This window comes from Euwallacea similis, chromosome 17 (genome assembly GCF_039881205.1).
Source record: "Euwallacea similis isolate ESF13 chromosome 17, ESF131.1, whole genome shotgun sequence".
In the NCBI taxonomy this organism is placed as follows: domain Eukaryota; kingdom Metazoa; phylum Arthropoda; class Insecta; order Coleoptera; family Curculionidae; genus Euwallacea; species Euwallacea similis.
This window is the reverse complement of record NC_089625.1, coordinates 2,798,748-2,820,215: the sequence shown is the minus strand read 5'-3', so window position 1 is coordinate 2,820,215 and position 21,468 is coordinate 2,798,748. Positions and strand designations below refer to the sequence as shown.

Sequence of the window (21,468 nt, the reverse complement as noted above, 5' to 3'; positions counted from 1 at the left end):
CCTGGGAATTGAACCAGTTGATAATGACAGTCTTGAGTTTGTCGTCGTTTTAAAATCGTTGTCCACCCAGCCACTTTTTCAAATGCAAGTAGAGGAAATAGTCGCTTGGTGCTAGGTCGGGACTGTACTTTTGGTTCACTTGATCAACGATGTTGTCGGTTCGAATACTGAACCTGCTACTCCGCTGTTCATCGTGAACATTTTTGCGGTCATTTCGAAATTCTCGACACCACTTTCGAACTTGTTTGTCACTTATTATTTCCGGTCCGTGCATTAGGCATAACTCATGATGGATTTCTGCAGCTAAAGATCCTTTTGCCAACTAGCAGGATCTACGATTGTCTCGGCTATTGCGATCTGCTCTTACCGACTGACAAACGACTACCAAATCAAAACAACTGCGGTAGTTTTCTAAAGAGTCGGTAGATAGCGCTGCACGCGTGAAACATTATTCAGGCTTATCATCAATTAAATATTGGTCACCGGACCTTAGTTTTGGAATACTCCTCGTACTTTACATGGTTTGTTATTTGCGAAGATACGCATTGTAATTCCATGGTCGCTTGCCAAAACACTCTAATACTTCCATTGCTCCTGTGTACGTAGTTTGAAAATTTTAAATAATAAAAAGCAGAAAATCTAATAAGTTATAAGATAGATGCACCCTTCAAATTCCCTGTATTTTTTATTACAAATTTTATTTTGTTTCCGTAGAACCCGGAACTGCCCCTCGAAGCGTACAAGTTAGGCCATTAAGCTCCAGCACCATGGTCATTCAATGGGACGAGCCGGAGACTCCGAACGGTCAAGTCACGGTACCACCTCATTCTCCATTAAAACTGAGTCTATTAACAGATTTTTTAGGGTTACAAGGTGTATTACACCACAAATTCCCAACTGCCCATGGCTCAATGGGACTCGCAAGTGGTGGACAATAACCAACTCACCACGATCAGCGAACTGACCCCTCATACTATTTATACTATTCGAGTGCAGGCTATGACCTCAGTTGGACCAGGCCCACTTAGTCCTCCGGTACATGTGAAAACGCAGCAAGGTAATTACAGAGTGTTACTTCTGATTAAAATGTTGTCTAAATTGCAATAATACTTGAAAACTTAGGAAAAAGTAAGGATTCACATCTAGGTTTAGTGTTGAAGCTATGTAACTTAAATCTAATTTAAATCATGCTTGAATATTAAGTAATTTTAACCCTTACAGAGCGAACCTGTGGTCTACTATCACGCCTTTCATCTTGTTGAGAACTCGTTGTGTTCTCAAATTCAACGATTTTAAGGAAGTTTGAAGAGTTTTCAAATTTTAGTTTTAATTTTCATCCAGTCCGTCACAGAATGACCCTTAAGTCCCCAAATTTGGTTTGTCGGGGTCGATTTTTTAAAGAATTTTTTGAATTTTCGGATTCGATGTACTCGTAGTGCAGTAATTTATCTCATTTCTAATAGGTTATTCATAGAGAATTTCCAATATATAGAAGTATAGATTTATTTACTAATTTGTCTTGTTTTTCTTTTTTTATAACTTCACATGTTTTTGATGCTCTACGATTACGCCAAAATTTAGATCACGATTTACCGTTTCATTAAATATAATATTTTTTCATGTTCACTATTTTAACAATGATTTGTTTGAATTCTTATAGTATTTTATTTATCACACTCATAATGTAAGTTCCTATTTTTTACGCTCTTTCTTCAGCTTTTAAAAAAATTTAGATTAGTAATAAATCCAATTCTAACACATATTGCGTTACTTCACAGGAGTTCCAAGTCAACCCAGCAATCTTCGAGCTTCAGATGTGGGAGAAAGCGCCGTAACTCTACAGTGGAACAAACCAAGTCATTCTGGAGAAAGCATTGCAAGTTACGAGCTGTACTGGAATGACACTTATGCTAAGGAGAAGCACCATCGAAGAATTCCAGTCACAGAGACGTATACTCTGACAGGATTGTACCCCAACACCCTGTATTATGTGTGGCTGGCTGCTAGGTCGCAGAGAGGAGAGGGGGCGACTACGCCCCCCATCCCCGTACGAACTAAACAGTATGGTAAGGGCTAAAACTTCAAATGGGTCTTAAATAAATATATGAAACACATACACGTTTGACATCCGAAGAAAATGCGAAGCAAAGGTTTTTGGTGTTTGTTGAAAGTGTCCAGAAAGTACTTTAGTTTCTGGACATTTTCATTAAACAAAAATCCGATAAAAGGCATAGAATGCAGGGTGGTACAGTATTATATCTCGTTTGGTAATAAAGCTTGAGTGAAAAGTTAAGAACTAAAGTTGTAGGGTAATAAATAAGTAGTTTTGGATATACAAGGTGATTTAATAAGAGGTAGTGATAAAAAGTATACTTTTATGGAATAAGGATGGAGGGTTTCACATTTTCGGGTAGAACAAATAATATCTCATACTTATTAAAAATTCAGGGAAAGCTTAAATGTTGTATAAATGTGTCAGGAGCCTAAATTAAAATTTAAAATATTTTTAAACATGCAAGGCGGCTGAAAAAAGTGCAACTTAATTTATACCCCCAACACATTCCTAAAACATTTCTATTTAAGCTTTTCATGAATTTCTAATAGTATGTGAAATATTTACACGACAAATCAGGAATAATATAAGAAAATATCGGAAACACCCTTTTCGCCAAATCCTGCAAATTTTAGGAAAATCCAAATCTGGAGAAATGACGAATACCCAAATCTGCGTAACAGTTATTCTTGAAATTAATATGATAATATTTTTCTTAAAATTGTAAAGATTTTGTAAATAATTTGACAACAACGCAAAAAGTAGAAAAAATAATGATTATATCATCATTTGCAGACTCCGAATATCATGATATGCAGGAAGTTCTTTAAAATAGTTTTGTCCTTTTCATCGCTGATCTAAATAAACCACCCTGTATATTCACAAGTAATAGTTATTCGTCTTATTTTGTCCTACAACTTAGTAACTTCTTCCTGTAATTTTTAATATCAAATGAGATATGTGACTATGCTATATTGATGAGTAAAATTTAAAAGTGTAACAACCATATTGTGTGCAGAGTGACTAAAAATAATTTAGTTTTAGGGCGTTTGCGCGTGTGAATGTGCGATTTGCATTCAACTATTGTCGAGCATGCGTAACGTTTATTTATTTTTTTAGTACAGTGGTTTATTTTTCTTTTTCAAGCACCGCACAGTACTGGCCATGCAATTAATTATTTGGAGTGCAAATGCACCTTCATTTTTTTTAATGAACTTTTTAAATTTGCGTGATTGTTGATTTAAATTATTGTTTCTTGATCGGCTGAAAGTAGACTTTATTCTAGGATTTTACAGGTGAATATTGATCATTAAATTGGGAGTTCAAACACGGTTACAAATAGACACTCAACATAACTGACACTTTTAGTGATTTGTGTTGCCTTCGGACTTTTTGTTTGATTTGCAGTAGGGAATGGTTTATTTGTGTTTTTGGTAATGAGAGTAAGAATATTCATTCCTAAAACGTATAAAATTATGAAAAAGCTGGTACTTATCGAGTTTTATTTTTTATTTAGTGACTTTAATTTTGGGTTTTATTATTTCTCTTTTCAACCCTCCCGATTTTTATTTATCTTATTAGTCTTCTGTCCGATATTTTATTATATTTTTACAGATTAATTCATTGATACATACCTAAAAATGTATTTTAAATATTGTCGTCTTGTGTCGTTTCCATATTGAATTCGAAATTTGTGTTTTAAGGGAACATGGATATATGCTCAGTGATGTGGAAATTGTTGTACCAAGAAGGGGACGAAAGAAACTTTTTTACCAAAAACGCAACTTTTCTTGAATATTTTTTAAAATAAATATAATAAATTAGGATATGAGACGCAAGACGATAAGTCAAATAACAAAAATTCTATATAATGTGAGCCTACGTCTACCTCAAAAAAACTAAACAAATCTATTTCCAATACATACATCACCACACAATGGCACATTACTATTACACCCCCACCTAGTGACTAACACCGAAGCTTCCAGCGCGCAGGTCGGGTTCTCGAGCCCGGACCTGCTAACGCTGCTCGCTTGTTTTGTTGACTAACGATGCGCGCGCCCTCTAGTGCCGGGGGCGCCACCGAGCAATGTACAGGGCAAGGCGGTAAGTCCGACGGCCATCCGGGTCGTTTGGGATCCGCCGGCGGCCGATAGGAGCAACGGAAAGATAACTTACTACAAGCTGTATTTTGTGGAGGCCGATAGGTCCGATAGCGATGCGACCATTAGCAAATTGAACGACACGTCCATGGAGCTGGACGAACTGAAACGCTGGACCACGTATAGGATTTGGGTGCTCGCCGGGACCTCTGTCGGGGACGGACCGACTTCTTATCCTATCACTGTTCAAACTTTAGAAGACGGTACGTTTCCTGAGTTTAATTATGTCGTGTTTGGGTCGTTTATGGGAAAATGGGATTTCTCGCTAGATTTAGGGTTTTTTCGTCCAGAGATGTACAAAATCAAGAGAAACTTCGTAAATAGATTTTAAAAATGTTTGCTTTAAGTGATACAATTATAATTCAAAATACCTTTGAAAGATATTTCAAGTTGAAACCGTTTCTGAAAGGTGGCTTCTCCGAATTTTTAAAAGAAAAAATTGTATCAATCATTTTTTTTATTATGTAATATGTTCAAATTTTAGTGTTTTATGACATACAACAAGCATGTCATAATACAAGGGACATCAACTTCGATTTAAAAGACATTTTTAAATATTCGTAAAGAACGTCAAATTTCCACTATGACAATACATCACAAATTAATATTTGGTCCAAAAATGGCGGGCGAACATTTTTTTCTAAAATATCAAGACGACACTATAATTTTCAAAATAAATGACTCTAGTCGGCGGTTTTGAATGTTTTTAATTGAAAATAATAATTACCGCCATTTCGTCATTTGCACTAATTGTTATAAGCAAGACTCAGCTAAGTGAAGATTATATTGTTGCAGTGCAAACGATGAATAATCGAGTGAGTTGTCGTTTTCTGCAAAAAATAATAGGAAAATATCACTTTCTTGATTTTTTCTCTTCCCAAAATGTCATCCTACCTATTTTATATTTGGCAGAACCGTTTGCCCACATAAACCGCACACTTGGAAATACATATTTTTAAAATTTGTTTTCGGTTTAAACCGGAATAAGTTAAACTAAAAAGTTTTTTTACATTCATTTAAAAAAATCGTCAAAAGTCCAAATTTTTCATTTTGCAGAACCAGTTACTAAATAATTACAAAAATATATGCCTAGTCTTATAAATTTTCTATACCCAGCTACGGTTCAAATTGAATATTTTGCAAATTCTCTTGATTCTGTAAGCCCATTAAACATAATAACAAATTTTCTACGAGCTCCCATGACGTCAGCTACCAAGGTGGAAAGTAAGCCCTTCAAATTTATCCTCAATCCTCCTTAATCCGTTTTTTTATTTCATTTTTTATTTTATTTTATTTAGGTACATCGGTTAATTTTGAACATTAAAATTTTATTTTTTAATACTTTTTTTCTGATATTTAATTTCTTTTTTGACATATCTATGATATGTAAAACTGTGATTTTTATCGATTTTTAACCATTGCAGCCCGCCCAGGAAGGATTTTTGATGCTGGTTTTGTATTTTTCCGATTTTTACAGCCATTTTTGAGTCCTTAAAGCATTTTTGATGGGGATCGTATTTTTGTATGATGATGTAATAATTGAACTAATCGATGATTTTTTGCATTTTTCCTGTCTACAAAAGCGTTTGCAGGAGAGCACCGAGAAAGGTTTTTTAGACTTCCGTTTAGTTGGTTTATTTCTAGTTGTTTTAATTTCGCTACTCACGTTCACATGTATTGATTGCTTTTTATGGTCGTAGGCACCAAAATTATTAACCATGATTAAATTATGTGTAATATATAAAGGATGATTAATCATGATTAATCCACAATGGTGCCTATCCAGGTATTTTCTCACACACTCGCACCGAGTTGCATTTGCAATGGCACTTTCAGTCACTTTCTAACTTTTTATTTCCGGCACAGTTTTTTCATATTTAGTAGACTTCTTTCATCCTCGCATGACCACCTGTTCACACTTCCCGTGTGAAAAAGTTCAGGCAAAACTTGATCTTTTTCCCTCACAGCCTCCTCATCACCTCCTTACTTGCTACAAGCACCTCACAGCAGTAGGTGACATGCGCACTAAAATGGCACATTTCTATGAATCACTTTATTGTATTTTAATCACACTTGCACCAAGTGTTTATTCGAGTGTGAGTGAATGATTGATTGACAACGATGATTAGTTTTGTGATGCAAGATGAATTGTGACTGTATCGAGTTTATATAGTGATTGGGAATTTTGTGATTATGGTGATTTTTTGGGGGGGTCTTACTAGGAATATGGGCATTTTTTGGTGAGAAAATAGTACATCATTAGACAAGCATATAATAAGGACTATAATATGTGTGTTTACAAGCCTGGGCGTCAAAAATTCTCTTAATTTTTCAAGCGCTTTCAGGTTTTGCAGTTTTTAAGATATTTTCGTCTTCGATATGAGTTTATATTAATAGACGATCACAAAGAATGGAATTTTCCATATTGCAACATTCGTAAATTGAAATTTTTACAATAAATAGCCGTTGATCATCCAATAGCTTTATATACTACTTTATATAATACTCAACTTTGTAGAAAGCAAATAAGCACTAATAGAGACAACGAATCCCCAAGATGCAACTAAGCAAAATTTATCCAGTGGCAACCGACAAACAGTACGTGGAAACACAGCCTTAGCAGTATCAACTTAAGTTTGGGTCTAACCGGAACGATCGGACTTTTAACGAGCCAAAAGTTAATTATGCCGAGGGGATACGTGAAAACTTTTGTTAACGGAGTCGAATTCTGGCAGAAACATTTTTACTCACAATGTACGGCACGGTCCGAATCGAGTCACTAAAAGTCTTTCACTACCTAATGTAAAGACTAAAAAATCTTAATGAGTACCTACTAACTACACCAATAAGGTAATTAATGGAAAAATGCTTCGTTAGTGTAGTAGACCCTCCACATGCGAACTAGATACTTGAAGCATTAGCAAATACCACTTTTGAAGCATACTACCCATTGTTACGTATAAAAGAAGAGCTGATCCTTTTTCGACGTACTCCCGATTAACTTTTAGCCCCTCAAAATCTCATCATTCTGGCAAAATTTACACATTTATGCGATAGAAGTTCCGTCACTCCATGTCGGCACCTTTAACGTTCGTCGTTCGATGAAGAATCGTAAAAACGCCGCGTGCCGCTTTGACACCGCTTTAACCCCCTGATTTACGACTTTTACGAGGACGCAAAGATTGTCACAAGAATAAAATTTTTATATGAAATGTTTATATCAATATAGTTTAATAAAGTAACGTTTGCCCCTGTGCTATGCTAAACTAATCAGACCGCTTGTGTACCAGTTTTTTACTGCCAAAACATCGGGTTCCGGTGAAAATCCTAACTGCATGTAACTTTTTGAGATGTACCCGGCATGCACGCTATCAATTACTGTGAATAAGGTTGTGTTCCCACGTACGACCGTTTACTTTCCAATCTCGAGTCGGACTCTCAAAACTACCCTTAATTCGTAGGTTAGATAACTTTTCCGTGGCTGCAGCTTGTGGGTTCCTCGCCTCCATTAACATCGTAAAAATTATAGAAAGTTGAATATTGTCGACACTCATGGACAAACTAAAACCTAAAAACCTTGGAGAAATGAGAGGGAATTTTCAATACTGTGTAAAATTGGATATCGCTGGAGAAAAAAAATTCAATATCATTATTAATTTGTCATCAACTTTTGTCCACTAATCCACGTGATCTGTATTTTTAGTAGAAAAACGTAATGATTAGAGGAATAGAAAAAATAGGATAAGATGGCAATTGTCCGAGTGATAAATTACCACAAAAATATTTGACGAATACGAACAAGTCAAATTAAATTTGACCTGACAATGAGAAATAATATTTTTTACATATAAAACAAAATTTTCTTGTAATTTACCAGACAAATATGTATGTTCACAAGTAAAATATATTTTCTTGATCGGCCAGCTTACAACACTCTAGGAAAAAGTAACAAGAATTATAACTAACTTGAGAGCAACTTCATAGAAACTCCACCACCCTCACTCCTAAGAGTTTCGATTCTCAAGCAAAAGATTAGTCGACATTTTTTTAAATTTTTAGTAATTAGAAAGAGCGCAGCATCTGACTGTATATTTTTACACAAGATGTGTAATATTTCCTCCCACATTGGCGGAATTTTTAAATTACTACTTGGCAAAGTTTAACATATTTGTTACACTTAACATTTTAAAATAAATGAAAGTTTCTGCATTGTTTCATATAATAGTTTTTATTGCATCCCATAGCAAAAACAAATCACAAAAATTTTAAATTCCAAAATATCAACTAACTAAATTTTTTTTCAAAAAAGATACTCAGAATCTTTCACTTCAAAGTGAATTTACAATTTTAACCCAAAATGCCCACATTTCTAACCCCAAATACAGGCAACTGTCACTTGAAAATACTTCATTCCTACTGAGCAAAGTCTCAAAAATATGGACACGTAATACAGGTACTTGAGAGTTTTAACAAAAGTGCATTTTTTGACAACTAACAAATATTAGTTTTAGCGCTTTTGGCGATCTACTTCAAGCACTAATCGCTTGCGTTCATGATGGACATTTGAATACCAATATACCTTTAACTGTGTTTTATTGCGAGCAGGTGCGGACCGAGGATTTTTGCTTGGTGACGTGGGCCGTAACGACTTTTTGGTGCTCATGTCATGATAGCGTTTCATTTTTGTTTTCAACATGTGCAGATGGCCACAATGCTGTTTTCTTTTACACTACAACAGCTTAACATCTCCCTTGTCCCGACTTTTCGCAGTTTTTTGATAATCACTACATGTGTGTGAGTATACAAAGACGAGTTTTTTGAGAGCCTCCAAGCATTTTTGTAGCGGAGAAATTTTTCCATATAGAATAGCGTTTTTTACACTTTCTATTTGATATTTTTCTTGAATTTTTTGCTAAACGCGGTCCTACAGAATGGAGGAGTGAGTATTTTTTCTTGTTGTGTGCCGTAGTGGTGTTAGACATTTTGTAGATTTTTGTGCTTTTTTTGATACGCTACTATTTTGAGAGGTAACTGTTTTTGAAACCCCCCTTTTTTCAAAAGGAGGATTTTTCTGTAATTCTATTACATTAGGGCTCCTTTCCTAACATCTCCCCCTCAATTTTTTTGCAAAAACTCTACTGGAAGAGGTAACTATGACTATACCCATCTCTGTGTGTTGGTATTCAAATGTGTAAGCAAAAAGGATGTTAAACAACCGTAACAATACAAAGTTTTACATGAAAAACGTGTGATGTGCTCGCATGTAATCTCAAAACTATAAAAACCACCCCAATCACTCGTAACCCCTCGATCTCTCACCTTTCAACATTTCACAGTGCCGGGAGACCCTCAGGACGTCAAAGTAACCCCTATTAATTCCACCACCATCAAAGTTAACTGGCAACCACCCCAATCTAAGGATCAACATGGGATTATTTTGGGTTATCACGTTCACGTGCAAGAAATAAAAGAAGAGGTATGCTTAGAGGGATTTTGAACTTAAAAGGGTAAATTGTGATAATTACAGAGCAAAAGTTTTCTCAATGAACCTATGCAATTCAATGTAATGAGTGGGGATATATTCGAGCTGAATATTACAAGTTTACAACCAGACACTACATATGCAGTACAAGTGGCTGCTTTAACCAGGAAGGGGGATGGGGATAGAAGCGCTCCCATTGAAATGAAGACCCCTGGGGGCGTACCTAACAGACCTGATTTAACATTGAAGTAAGTTAGATATTTCAGGGGGTAAATTTGAGTTGGATCAATTGAAATGAGTGGTCTAGAAGCATGGTCAAAAGAAATCATCCTCTATCTTTCCCTACATTATCAACGTTCGTACGAGCGCGAACCCCGTTTTCCATAAAAGCGATTCTGTCGATTGATGAAATTTGAATATTTTGTAAACATGTAAATTTTGTTAATATTTGAAAATTACTAAATTTTTAAAAAGTGACAGAATTTTCACACGGTTTCAGAACCGAAATTCCTGTCAATTTTTAAAACTTATTCACAAATTTTCATAATAACAAAATTTTCAACTTAATAAAAATATCAAAGATCAACAAAATTTTTAAAAACTTGCAGATTGTTGTAACACAATAAATGTCAATTCAAAAATTGGCAAATAGAGCTGTAATCTGACTGAAAAGATGTATTTAGACCTCCGCAGTGACCAGTGACTTGCTAGTCTTAATTTTTTCACAGGAGGGCAAATAAGGAAAATGCGTTAAAAAATGTCTTACGTTAATGAAAAACAACATGTTTAAATTTTAAAAAGGGCTCTCTCGATATTTTCTCTCTAGCTTCTAAAGTTTATCCAACATTTACCTGAAAATTTTCGAGTCTACTAGTGCTATACGTCGCATCAGTTGGTGCTGAAAATCTACTGAATGATTTTTATTACGAGGCATTAAAATTTCGGAGTGATAGACAAAGACCTGATCCAAACAAACTGTTACATTATGAATTTTCAGAATCAACTGAGAAGGCATATCGTTCATATCCTTAACACCTCAAATAAGCACTTCAAATGTGAAGTAAATATCTAGTTAATTTAAGAAGTTGTAATACAACTTCCTGTGTATGATCAGCCAAACTCTTTTGGAGTTTTCTGATAAGACTTGCTCCTCTTAATTTGCGAAGATTTATTACTTCTCGATGTTTATCCAAACATTTTAGTAGCACCTTTATAAAATCAGTAAGTCGTTAAATCCTGTTTAATTTGTCTCCTTTAATTAGGCAAACTTTTATTCAGAGATCTTGTGCTAACACCGCCTTCTAGGCAAATTATTGGTTTAGGAACGAATTCAACAAAAAACTTTTTCCCTCGATGTTGGTTGGTTTAGGTTTGGTTTAATTGGTTTAACGGCGTTAGCTGCTCTCTAGATTTAATTCCACAACTAATACAATGTTTCTCCATTTTCCAGAATGATTGAGCGCGAACCCACTGTAACTATTGAACTAGAATGGTCTAGACCTACCCAAACCTACGGTGAACTTAAAGCTTACCGGCTTCGGTATGGAGTTAAAGACCAGCTGCTCAAAGACATCCATATAAAATCTATCACTCACAATTATCGCATAAATGACCTTGAAAGGGGGGTTGAATATGAATTTCGAGTAGCTGGACAAAATCATATAGGTTATGGTCAGGAATCAATCAAGTATTTGCACACACCAGAAGGTCCGCCCACCGGCCCACCCACCAACATAACCTATAGATTCCAAACCCCTGATGTAGTGTGCGTCACTTGGGATCCCCCCAAAAGAGAACACCGCAATGGACAAATTATAAAATACGACGTAGAGTTTCACAAGAAGTCCGATCATAATAACGCTCTTTTCCGTAATGTAACTAAAACTAAGGTTGTATTTACGAATTTGGAAGAGAATACTGAGTATGTGTTTCATATTAAAGCGTATACAAGTCAAGGGGCGGGGCCGAATAGTGATAAACAAACTGTAGAAACTGAGAAGGACATAGGGCGGGCTCCAATGTCGGTTAAAGCAGTAGCTACTAGCGAATCAAGTGTGGAGGTTTGGTGGGAGACAGTTCCGTCTAGGAATAAAGTTATTGGTTATCAAATATTTTACACTATGACTGCAGTGGAAGATTTAGATGAGTGGCAACAGAAATCTGTAGGTTTGACTAATTCAGCTGACTTAGTGAATTTAGAAAAATACGCTCAGTATGCGGTAGCAGTAGCTGCAAGAATGAAGAATGGATTGGGACGGTTATCTGAAAAGGTATTGGTTAAAGTAAAACCTGAGGATGTTCCCTTGAAGCTGCGTGCTCATGATGTTACCACCCATTCTATGACACTTTCCTGGTCTCCGCCCATTCGCCTAAATCCAATTAAATACAAAATCTCCTTTGATGCCATCAAAGAATTTGTAGATTCTCAAGGAATCACCCAAACTCAGAGCATCCCTCGAGTTGAGATTACTCTCAGTGATGACGTAAAATCCCACACCATCAACGAATTATCACCATTCACCACTTATAACGTCAACGTCAGCGCCATACCCAGTGACGAGTCCTATCGCCCCCCTACAAAAATCACCGTGACTACCCAAATGGCCGCTCCTCAACCCATGGTCAAACCCGACTTTTACGGCGTAGTCAACTCGGAAATTCACGTAATTCTTCCACAAGCCTCAGAAGAATACGGCCCTATTAGTCACTATTATTTGGTGGTAGTGCCTGAGGATAAATCCACAATCTACATGAATCCAGACCAGTTTTTAACTGATGATTTGCTTGCCAATATCAAAAGAGCCCAGGAAGATTCAACACTACCGTACATCGCTGCCAAATTTCCTCAAAGGACCATTCCGTACACGTTTCATTTGGGGACTGGGGAAGTAAAGGAAGGGCTGACTAACTTCAAGTTGAAGCATGGGAAGAGATACAGGATTTTTGTGAGAGCGGTAAGGATTATAAAGAATATATTATGTCCATATAAATGTAATATTTATTGACTTGAAAAGCGTGGCTTATAATAACAAGTAATCATTTAAAAAGCCCTCGTGCGCAGGCGATTAATAGTAAAGTAGGGTCTTAATTATGCATTTTACTATTACCATCTAACATCTGACCTTAAAAATAGATCACAGTTGAATTTGTCAAGGTATGCATGTGATATTTCAAAGTCTACTTGAGATTTCTTTTCAATAGTGACCCTTTATTATCCATCAATTGTCAAATTGATTAATGATTGAATGATTGAATAATCTCATTTCTTTTTTATAAGGTTTTTGGCATGGAGGGGCGTGGTGTTGCGTATTAATAGTCAGCCGTATTTGTCATGGTGCTATTACTCCACCCTTCTTCGTAAAATGTAATGATTAGAGAAGCTTGGGTTATAATATCGACGGTCAAGCTTCAAATCAATGACCGATGACTGCGTCCCTTTCAACGGTTAGAGGTGTATAAAGGCGAAGAATTGCATAAAAAATATACTATATGCGTGTCCTGAATTGCAATTACGCCAATTTAACTACGTATTTAACATAAGAAAAAACTAGTTTTACTATTTATACTAGTTTCAAATTCAGTAAAGTACGAGAAAACAGATACTGGTTTGTTTTGGTATGCAATTTGTATGCTACAAATTGCAGATTGTGTCAAGGGCAATTTTTGTATCTCCCTCTCTTTAAATGACACCGAAAAAAAATTTAATTTCGCATTTTTTAGGTAGTGATAAAATTATATAATTTTTTAATTATACACGTTTCTTTATCACAAGTAATGAATAAAATATTTGTTGTAAGATATTTTTCTAAGTAAGTTCAATCGTCAAATAAGAAACACCCTGTTCACACTAAAAATACAATTGACCAATCCCAAAATACATGTTTCCTTTCTTTACAGGTTGTAGACACTCCCCAAAAGCACCTCTACACCAGTAGCCCCTTCTCCGAGTTTCTTTCGTTGGACATGCGCCCTCCTCCACCAGGGGAACCGCCAATCCGACCCAACCCCAACGCGCCTACCGACAATGATGTTAAAGTTAGCTCCCAACGAAAAGAGGCCACGTATCTATGGGTGATTGGTCCGGTGATTGCCGCTATTTTCTTGTGCTCAATCCTGGTGATATTATTCATTTTACGAAGGAGGCGTCAGCCTTGCAAAGCCCCAGATCAGGCTGCTGTGACTAAACCTTTGATTCCGGCCGATTTAAGGTAAAGGTTTTAAAATTAAAACGTCACACTTGTCACATTTTATACTCTTCTCAGTGTGTTAGGTGTTTTTGAAAGGTAATTTTTTCCAAATTTTTAAAATAAAAATTTACTTTCGTTATTTATGATATACGTGACAGACCCGTATCACTTTCGGTTTAACTCAAAATTATATTAACTTTAATATTTTACCTGTTCCATATGTGATATGAAAAAAAAATCCGATAATTGAAACTGACGATTCAAATTCCATTTTTAGAGCGAAAGAAAAAATAAGTATGCGGTTTATGTCATTTTAATATCATCTCTGATTACAACGCAGACCATGCGAAAACTCCTCACATTCCCGCCATTACTCCTGCCGAGGTAGAAATGACTAATCACGTAAAAAATGTATTGATACATTTTTTCTTAAACCATGTAAGGAAGATCATTGTAAAAATTGTCTTCTGTTACATTACGATACGATTACCATACGATAATAGTGAAATATCAAATAATTTAATATACCAAAATATGCTGAAGAAGCATCCCACAAGCAAATAACATATAATTAGGAATCTATGATTTTAATCATAGGTTCCGTTGTCACGAAGTTTCAATGAAAAAATTGGGAATATACCTCAAAACTTACCAGAATTTGTTTCTAAACTCTCATCAACACACGACACAAAATTCTAATTGTTCATTACGCGGTTCCCGGGGAAAACGCGAAACAAACTTATCGGGATTTGAGTAGGAAACACTTATAACACTTATTTCTTCATATTTTCACGCATTTAAGTAATTTTACAGGTTTTAAAACCGAAACTTCACTCAAAACATTACCGAATATTTCGACAGATATCGAAGCCGGGCATAGCACTAACAAATAACAATGATGGCCGACTAAACAATGGAATCCAACCCTGCGCGAACGACAAAACACGCATTCATGGCACACTAGATGAATTTTGCGGTGATTTTTGAAAGAATTTCGGTAAATTGTGCATGTCTGCAAGTTTAATTCTTTTAAATCTAGTTATTTTATTTTAAAAAAAGCATTAAATTATGAAGCGTAGAAAAAAACCGAGACATTCTAACGATGCCCTTCTCATTACGGCATCCGTAACCAAAAAGGCACAAAATAGCATCAAACTCAAATTGCGTCACAATTCAAAATTTTATTGGAAGTCGTTAGTTTTTCACATGGTGATTATAACGCGCCCCTTTGGAATTTTTTAGGAATTTTGAAGGGGAAAGAGAATGCATAAAACATTGGACCCTGATTAAGTTTTTCACCAAATTGTCAAAATCTTTATAATTTTGAGAGAAATCTTCTCTCGAAGTTTATAAAAGGATCACTTTAACATCACGTATACTGATAATATTGTTTATCAAATATAACTTAGGTTAACTCAGTTTAAATTTGCTTGTTGCTTCTTTCTGCAGACTCCGGGGATAGTTAACATAAACCAAGAGATTGGGTCGGTTAAGGAAAAAAACTGTTTCATGGTCTATAATAACAATCCTTTAGCAGGATATACTTACTATGCACGAATCATTGGCTTCAGTTGACTATTGCCATCATTTTTATGAGTATAATCACGTGAATTTTAAGTGGTAACAACTAAGGTCAAAAATTGGTTCCAATAAATACGTTAAATTTTATTTTAGCAACAAATAGTTTCCTGCGCCAAATGGTCAAGAAATATGCTTGTTTTCATGTAATAATTAACTTCTTTTTTTTTTTTGTAATAATTCGTGGTCTATGCAAGAATTATTTTTAACCTTTCTAGGCATAAAAAAAATTGGGGAGAACCACCTTTCAAACACATCCAATATATACACGCCAGATCTTGAGGTTTAAATTGGTCTCTGTTTAGTAGCATAGCTCCAAGTGATCCTGTAGAGCAGCGTCGACTAAACTTTCAAACTCCTGCAATGATCTCCCATCCGCCCATTCCGGTTTCGGAGCTGGCTAATCACATTGAAAGACTTAAAGCGAATGACAATCTCAAGTTTTCTCAGGAGTACGAAAGTATTGAGCCTGGACAAACGTTCACCTGGGAGTTTTCTAATATGGACGTGAATAAACCCAAAAATCGATATGCCAACGTTATTTCATATGATCATAGCCGGGTAATTCTGCCCATCGAGGATGGAAGAAGAGGCTCAGACTACATTAATGCGAACTATTGTGACGGATATCGGAAACACAACGCTTATGTAGCCACCCAAGGACCTCTGCCGGAAACTTTTGGCGATTTCTGGAGAATGTGTTGGGAATTGAAGTCTACAACCATAGTGATGATGACCAAGCTTGAAGAGCGCACTCGCATCAAATGCGACCAATACTGGCCCCCTCGTGGGACTGAAGTTTATGGCTCTATGGCAGTGACCATTTCCGACGTACAGGAATTAGCCACTTACTGCATTCGCACCTTCCAAATCAAGAAAGATGTAGAAATTGAAAGTAGAGAAATAAAGCAGCTACAGTTTACTGCATGGCCTGATCATGGGGTTCCTGACCATCCCGCACCATTCCTACAATTCCTGCGCAGAGTGAAGAGTTTAAATCCTCCAGATGCCGGACCAATCATCGTACATTGTTCCGCAGGAGTGGGGAGGACTGGATGCTTCATTGTCATCGATTCCATGTTGGAACGGATGCGTTACGAAAAAACTGTGGATATCTACGGACATGTTACATGTTTGCGTGCGCAGCGCAACTATATGGTTCAGACTGAAGACCAGTATGTTTTCATCCACGACGCACTTTTGGAGGCGTACATTTGCGGCCAAACTGAGGTACCAGCACGTAGTCTGCACTCCCACATCCAGAAGTTAATGCAACTCGAACCGGGAGAGAATATTACGGGAATGGAGCACGAATTTAAGAAGTTGGGCAACATTAAGACTGATTCTTCACGTTTTGTAACTGCAAATTTACCTTGCAATAAGCACAAAAATAGGCAGGTTTCTTTTCCCATGTTTTAACAAGTATAATCATGTTCGCATCACAGATTAGTACATATCCTGCCCTATGAGAGCACGAGAGTATGTCTGCAGCCCATCAGAAGCGTGGAAGGTTCGGACTACATCAACGCAAGCTTCATCGATGGTTACCGCTACAGGAAGGCTTACATTGCAACTCAGGGCCCTCTACAGGAGACTATCGATGACCTTTGGCGCATGCTGTGGGAACACAATTCCACCATTGTTGTCATGCTTACAAAACTTAAGGAAATGGGAAGGGTAAGATTTTCGATTATAAATTATTCATCGGGCAATTTCTAAGGAATGTTATTTCTAGGAAAAATGTTACCAGTACTGGCCTAGTGACCGTTCAGTGCGTTATGGGTGTTACGTGGTGGACCCCATTGCCGAATACAACATGCCCCAATACATTTTGCGCGAGTTCAAGGTGACTGATGCGCGCGATGGGTCGTCTCGCACAATGCGCCAATTCCAGTTCACAGATTGGCCTGAACAAGGAGTGCCCAAATCCGGAGATGGGTTCATCGATTTCATTGGTCAGGTTCACAAAACCAAGGAGCAGTTTGGGCAGGACGGACCGATAACTGTTCATTGCAGGTGAGGATGATTTCCATTGAAATGTGCGTACAAAACTTCTCTTTTTCCAGTGCGGGAGTAGGTCGAACTGGGGTTTTTATTACCTTAAGTATAGTTCTGGAAAGGATGCAATATGAGGGGGTTGTAGATGTGTTCCAGACTGCCCGGATACTGCGGACGCAACGTCCTGCCATGGTGCAAACAGAGGTATGTTTTCAATTAAATGTATGCATTAAAACTTTATAACTCTGTTAAATCCGTAAATACTAGGATCAGTACCAGTTCTGCTATCGGGCAGCCTTAGAATACTTGGGATCTTTCGATCACTACACCAACTAATAGTTCTAATTAGACAACAGAAGATGACAATAACTGCTGTTTGAGTGGCTCTTCTGTTAACCTTTGTTGGTTAGGGCGGCCCTTGCCCTATTAACACTCGTTTTCCGCTTTTACATGTTTGCAGATGATACAGGCAAAGGACGCGCTACCGACGAGCGCTCCGTATAAGCGAACTATTACTAATGAAAATAGTGTAAATTATGTGCCTAACAGTGGGAGAAGAATATATTGTTATGGTAAAAGATGTATAGAAATCGCCCTGATGTGCACAACATAATTAATTACTAGCAAATGATATTTTTAGTATTTTGTATTGTCATTGTGCAATGGGTTCAAATCTCAATTTGGTCCTTGTAAGGTTTACGTGTTTCATAGCAATAGAAAATTATGCTCGAATATGTTATTTTTTCGGTTTTTTGAATGTGCATATAGGTCCCAGTGTAGGTAGCTACAATATTTTTAAACGGTTTGCTGCTTTGTTACTCGTGAATCAAATCCCAAGTGATTAAAGATGAACATTGGGTTTGATATTTTTTTAATGTGTTATTATTGTCCCTTTATACATTTTTTAATTACTCTATTTATATACACATGTTTCTTCTTGCCTTATGATATGTTTTAATAACTTAACCCAAAACTGCCTTGGTTTTCTACATATCTTAATATTATGTAATTATGATTGTAAGTAAATGCCCTTTGTATCGCTAGACATTTATATCATCTACTAAATTAATTTTAAGCTTTTTTTAACAAGTGTAGGGGGTACTTTTATATTGTCAAATAATACAAAAATCTCCTATTACCAAATAGATGTGTTACTGCCAGTCTCAACACAGTATAAAAGTGCCCCAAAAAATGTCAAATATGCCTAATTTTTGATTTTCACGAAAAATCAAGAACGACGAAGCGCATTTGATGTTTTCTCGAAAAATTGATTACGTAAAGAAAAATGGTTATTTAGGTGCCGATTTCGGTGCCATAGACTGATTTAATATTACTCGATCATTCATTTTGTAAACTAATTCACAAACGTTGTAGCACATGATTGTGGAAACAGAGATCTTGGAAAATATGAAACAATAAAAAAACAAAGCTAGATTTTAGTTAGTGTTTTATTGTTTAGGTTGAAATTTTCTGGATTTTGCAAGGCCCTAAAATGGATAGAAAAACGTTGAGCACGTTTAGTATTAAACATCGTATTTTTAACGTTCGCCATTTCATAAGAATTTTGATCTTTTTATGAATGTATTATTTATTTTAATCGTAAAGTCCAGCTAGTATTGCAATACATCACTTATATATTGACGCAGCAACGCGCCATGAATAGAAACTTTGAACAGGATAGTGAAAGCTTATTTTAGAATTGCTATTAAACTTGATCCTAATTTGGAAACTACTTCCTTAATAATGATGCGTTCAGCTGCAAATTACATTGATAAAGTAACGGTTACTGGTTACTGTCTCATTGATTCCTTTGTGTTACTTCTCAATAGTACATTAACGGCAAAATCTAAATAAAAGCTCTCTTCAAACAGGCTCTAACATTAAAAAATAAACTTACAAATGGACAATTTATACGTTTAATCAGTACTAGCCCTTAGGGAAAGATTGGCCAACAGCCCAGGGCAGCAGAGTAAAAAGGGCAGTGGTTTTTCTTAGTGGTAAACTGATTAAAATGTCGCCCAAGGCACCAGACTTGCTAAAGTCAGCCCTGCATTCAATCAAATTCTATTCTTATCTCCCTCTCAGATAGTCCTCTGTATATCATGCTGACACAGGCTTGGATTTTCGCCGTAAATCTGCTACGAATTAATCGCCTCTATGAACTCTATAAACTGGAGTTAATTATTCTATTTTTTTTTTATCTCGAGATAGCTTTAATGCTGATTTTCGCGATTTTGCTTCGCGAAAATTGCTCGAAATGAAGGTTGTTCAAATGACATTTTTAAAGGGGGAATAGTAATATATTAAAAAAAAAACACCTTGGACGTCGCACCCCGTGACCATCCTCCAATCACACGCCCTGTGGAAGTTCTGTGGGCCACCAGTGATGTCGCACGTATCCATAAGGTGACAGACTGTAAGTCATGTTGAAAGTACTAAGCGTCATAGTCTGTATTCAATAATACATAATTGATTTTTTGTATGTCTGGCAACAGTGTAAACATGTACAGAAAAAGGGTAGAGGTTGATCTGTCCAATCCATTGTAAAGGTATTTTAGCTCCAATTATTCTGTGAATTAAACCATATAAAAACAATTAAATAAACTATCTACATGTGCTCATTATTTTAAATGAACCCCTGAAATCACACCCTTCAAAAAGTCCATTGGATTAAAATTTGCTCCCTCAGTTAGAAGGTATTGCGTATAACCAGAAATAAGGCTTCAAACTTGTTTGAATTGTTGGTGTACTTAATACGTAAACACATTTAAATAGTATCCACTTAAAAGTCAAAGATGACTCCAATATTGTATGGATCCCCTGCGAGTGTGCCTTTTAGGGCTGTTCTCATGTGCGCAAAAGCCTTAGGGCTGAACCTGGATGTTAAGCATTTGAATCTCTTCAAAGGAGAGCATCGAAAGCCTAATTTCATCAAGGTACAGAGAACAACTCTTGTTAATCATTATAAGTATGACTTTTTGTTTAGAAAAATCCTCAACACACCATTCCTCTCTTAGAAGATAATGGTTTTTTTCTTGCTGACAGTCACGCCATTAATGGATATTTGGTAGGCAAATATGGCAAAGAAAATGACCCTTTGTATCCCTTGAAAGACCTTGAGCGGAAAGCTATTATTGATCACAGACTGCATTTTGATTCCAGCATTATTGCTGCTGCTGGAGTTCTAATAACTGTATGTTTTATAAGGCAAAACTGAAGGGAATTTTAAGTAATTTTCTTCAGAGACCTTTGCTACTTGAAGACTTACAACCAGAGCCAAAGACCTTAAAACACTTAAAGGATGCCTTTACCATGTTGGAGAAACTCTTTAAGGTGTATGACAGCCTTTATGTTGTGGGAGATACCCTGTCAATAGCAGATTTTAGTATAATTGCTACAGCTTCTAGTTGGAAGTATTTTTTTTCTAACTTTGAAAGTGAATTTCCTTGTGTCAATGCCTATTTGGAGAGAGTTAAAAATGAAGACTTTTACATAGAAAATTTGGAAGGTCTTGGAATTTTTAACTCTCTTGTTGAAGCCAAGTTAAAGAAATGATGAGTATCTTAAAGATTAAGCTAGTAGGAGCTAAAGTATTTAAGTTATTATAGGGGTAAGTTCCACAGAAAAAATGTGCAATTTTTCCTTTAATTTTGTCTTTGATGAACAAACACTATATTTTTAATTTAATGCAAAAATATAGTTCTATTTTATACAATATTTTATATACTGCTTATATATACATATATTGTATCACATAATTCCAGAAATTTCCATAGATCCCTATTTAAAGCAATCCAAAATTTTCTGGCAAAATCACTCATTTTATAAATTGAATTTTGTACTTACACACACTTTCATCATTTATAGCTTCATGTAGATTGATATGTGTGTGTTTCACGAACTGTCCATTCACTATTTGATCACAAGTTATACCACCATTTTTTTCTGTCATTGTTTAGTTGTGAATGGTCAAAAAATGTGTTCCTCAATGAAAAAATGTTTCACTAC

The 21,468-nt window shown here is 36.0% G+C and overlaps 2 protein-coding genes across 9 annotated transcripts in view; both read left to right on the top strand.

Annotated features, from left to right (window-relative positions):
• The window catches only part of Lar (tyrosine-protein phosphatase Lar), a 246,844-nt gene extending 227,945 nt beyond the window's left edge, over nt 1-18,899 (top strand). For 5 of the 8 annotated variants that reach the window (XM_066398112.1, XM_066398116.1, XM_066398115.1 and 2 more), the window contains 13 exons: nt 715-815; nt 865-1,057; nt 1,779-2,066; nt 4,122-4,418; nt 9,552-9,691; nt 9,743-9,945; nt 11,148-12,651; nt 13,595-13,905; nt 15,768-16,856; nt 16,908-17,139; nt 17,198-17,478; nt 17,529-17,664; nt 17,728-18,899. In XM_066398112.1, the coding sequence (XP_066254209.1) occupies nt 715-815; nt 865-1,057; nt 1,779-2,066; nt 4,122-4,418; nt 9,552-9,691; nt 9,743-9,945; nt 11,148-12,651; nt 13,595-13,905; nt 15,768-16,856; nt 16,908-17,139; nt 17,198-17,478; nt 17,529-17,664; nt 17,728-17,796 (4,844 nt within the window). In that variant the 3' untranslated portion in view covers nt 17,797-18,899. The remainder of the gene's footprint in view (nt 1-714; nt 816-864; nt 1,058-1,778; nt 2,067-4,121; nt 4,419-9,551; nt 9,692-9,742; nt 9,946-11,147; nt 12,652-13,594; nt 13,906-15,767; nt 16,857-16,907; nt 17,140-17,197; nt 17,479-17,528; nt 17,665-17,727) is intronic. The other 3 variants (XM_066398118.1, XM_066398117.1, XM_066398113.1) reach the window with 2 other exon arrangements.
• Nucleotides 18,900-20,169: 1,270 nt separating this feature from the next.
• On the top strand, nt 20,170-21,167 carry LOC136414236 (glutathione S-transferase 2-like). The gene is made up of 3 exons (XM_066398131.1): nt 20,170-20,396; nt 20,447-20,653; nt 20,704-21,167. Exons 1-3 carry the CDS (start codon nt 20,256-20,258, stop codon nt 21,013-21,015), a joined length of 660 nt encoding a protein of 219 aa, XP_066254228.1. The 5' UTR covers nt 20,170-20,255; the 3' UTR covers nt 21,016-21,167.
• The last annotated feature ends 301 nt before the right edge of the window (nt 21,168-21,468 follow it).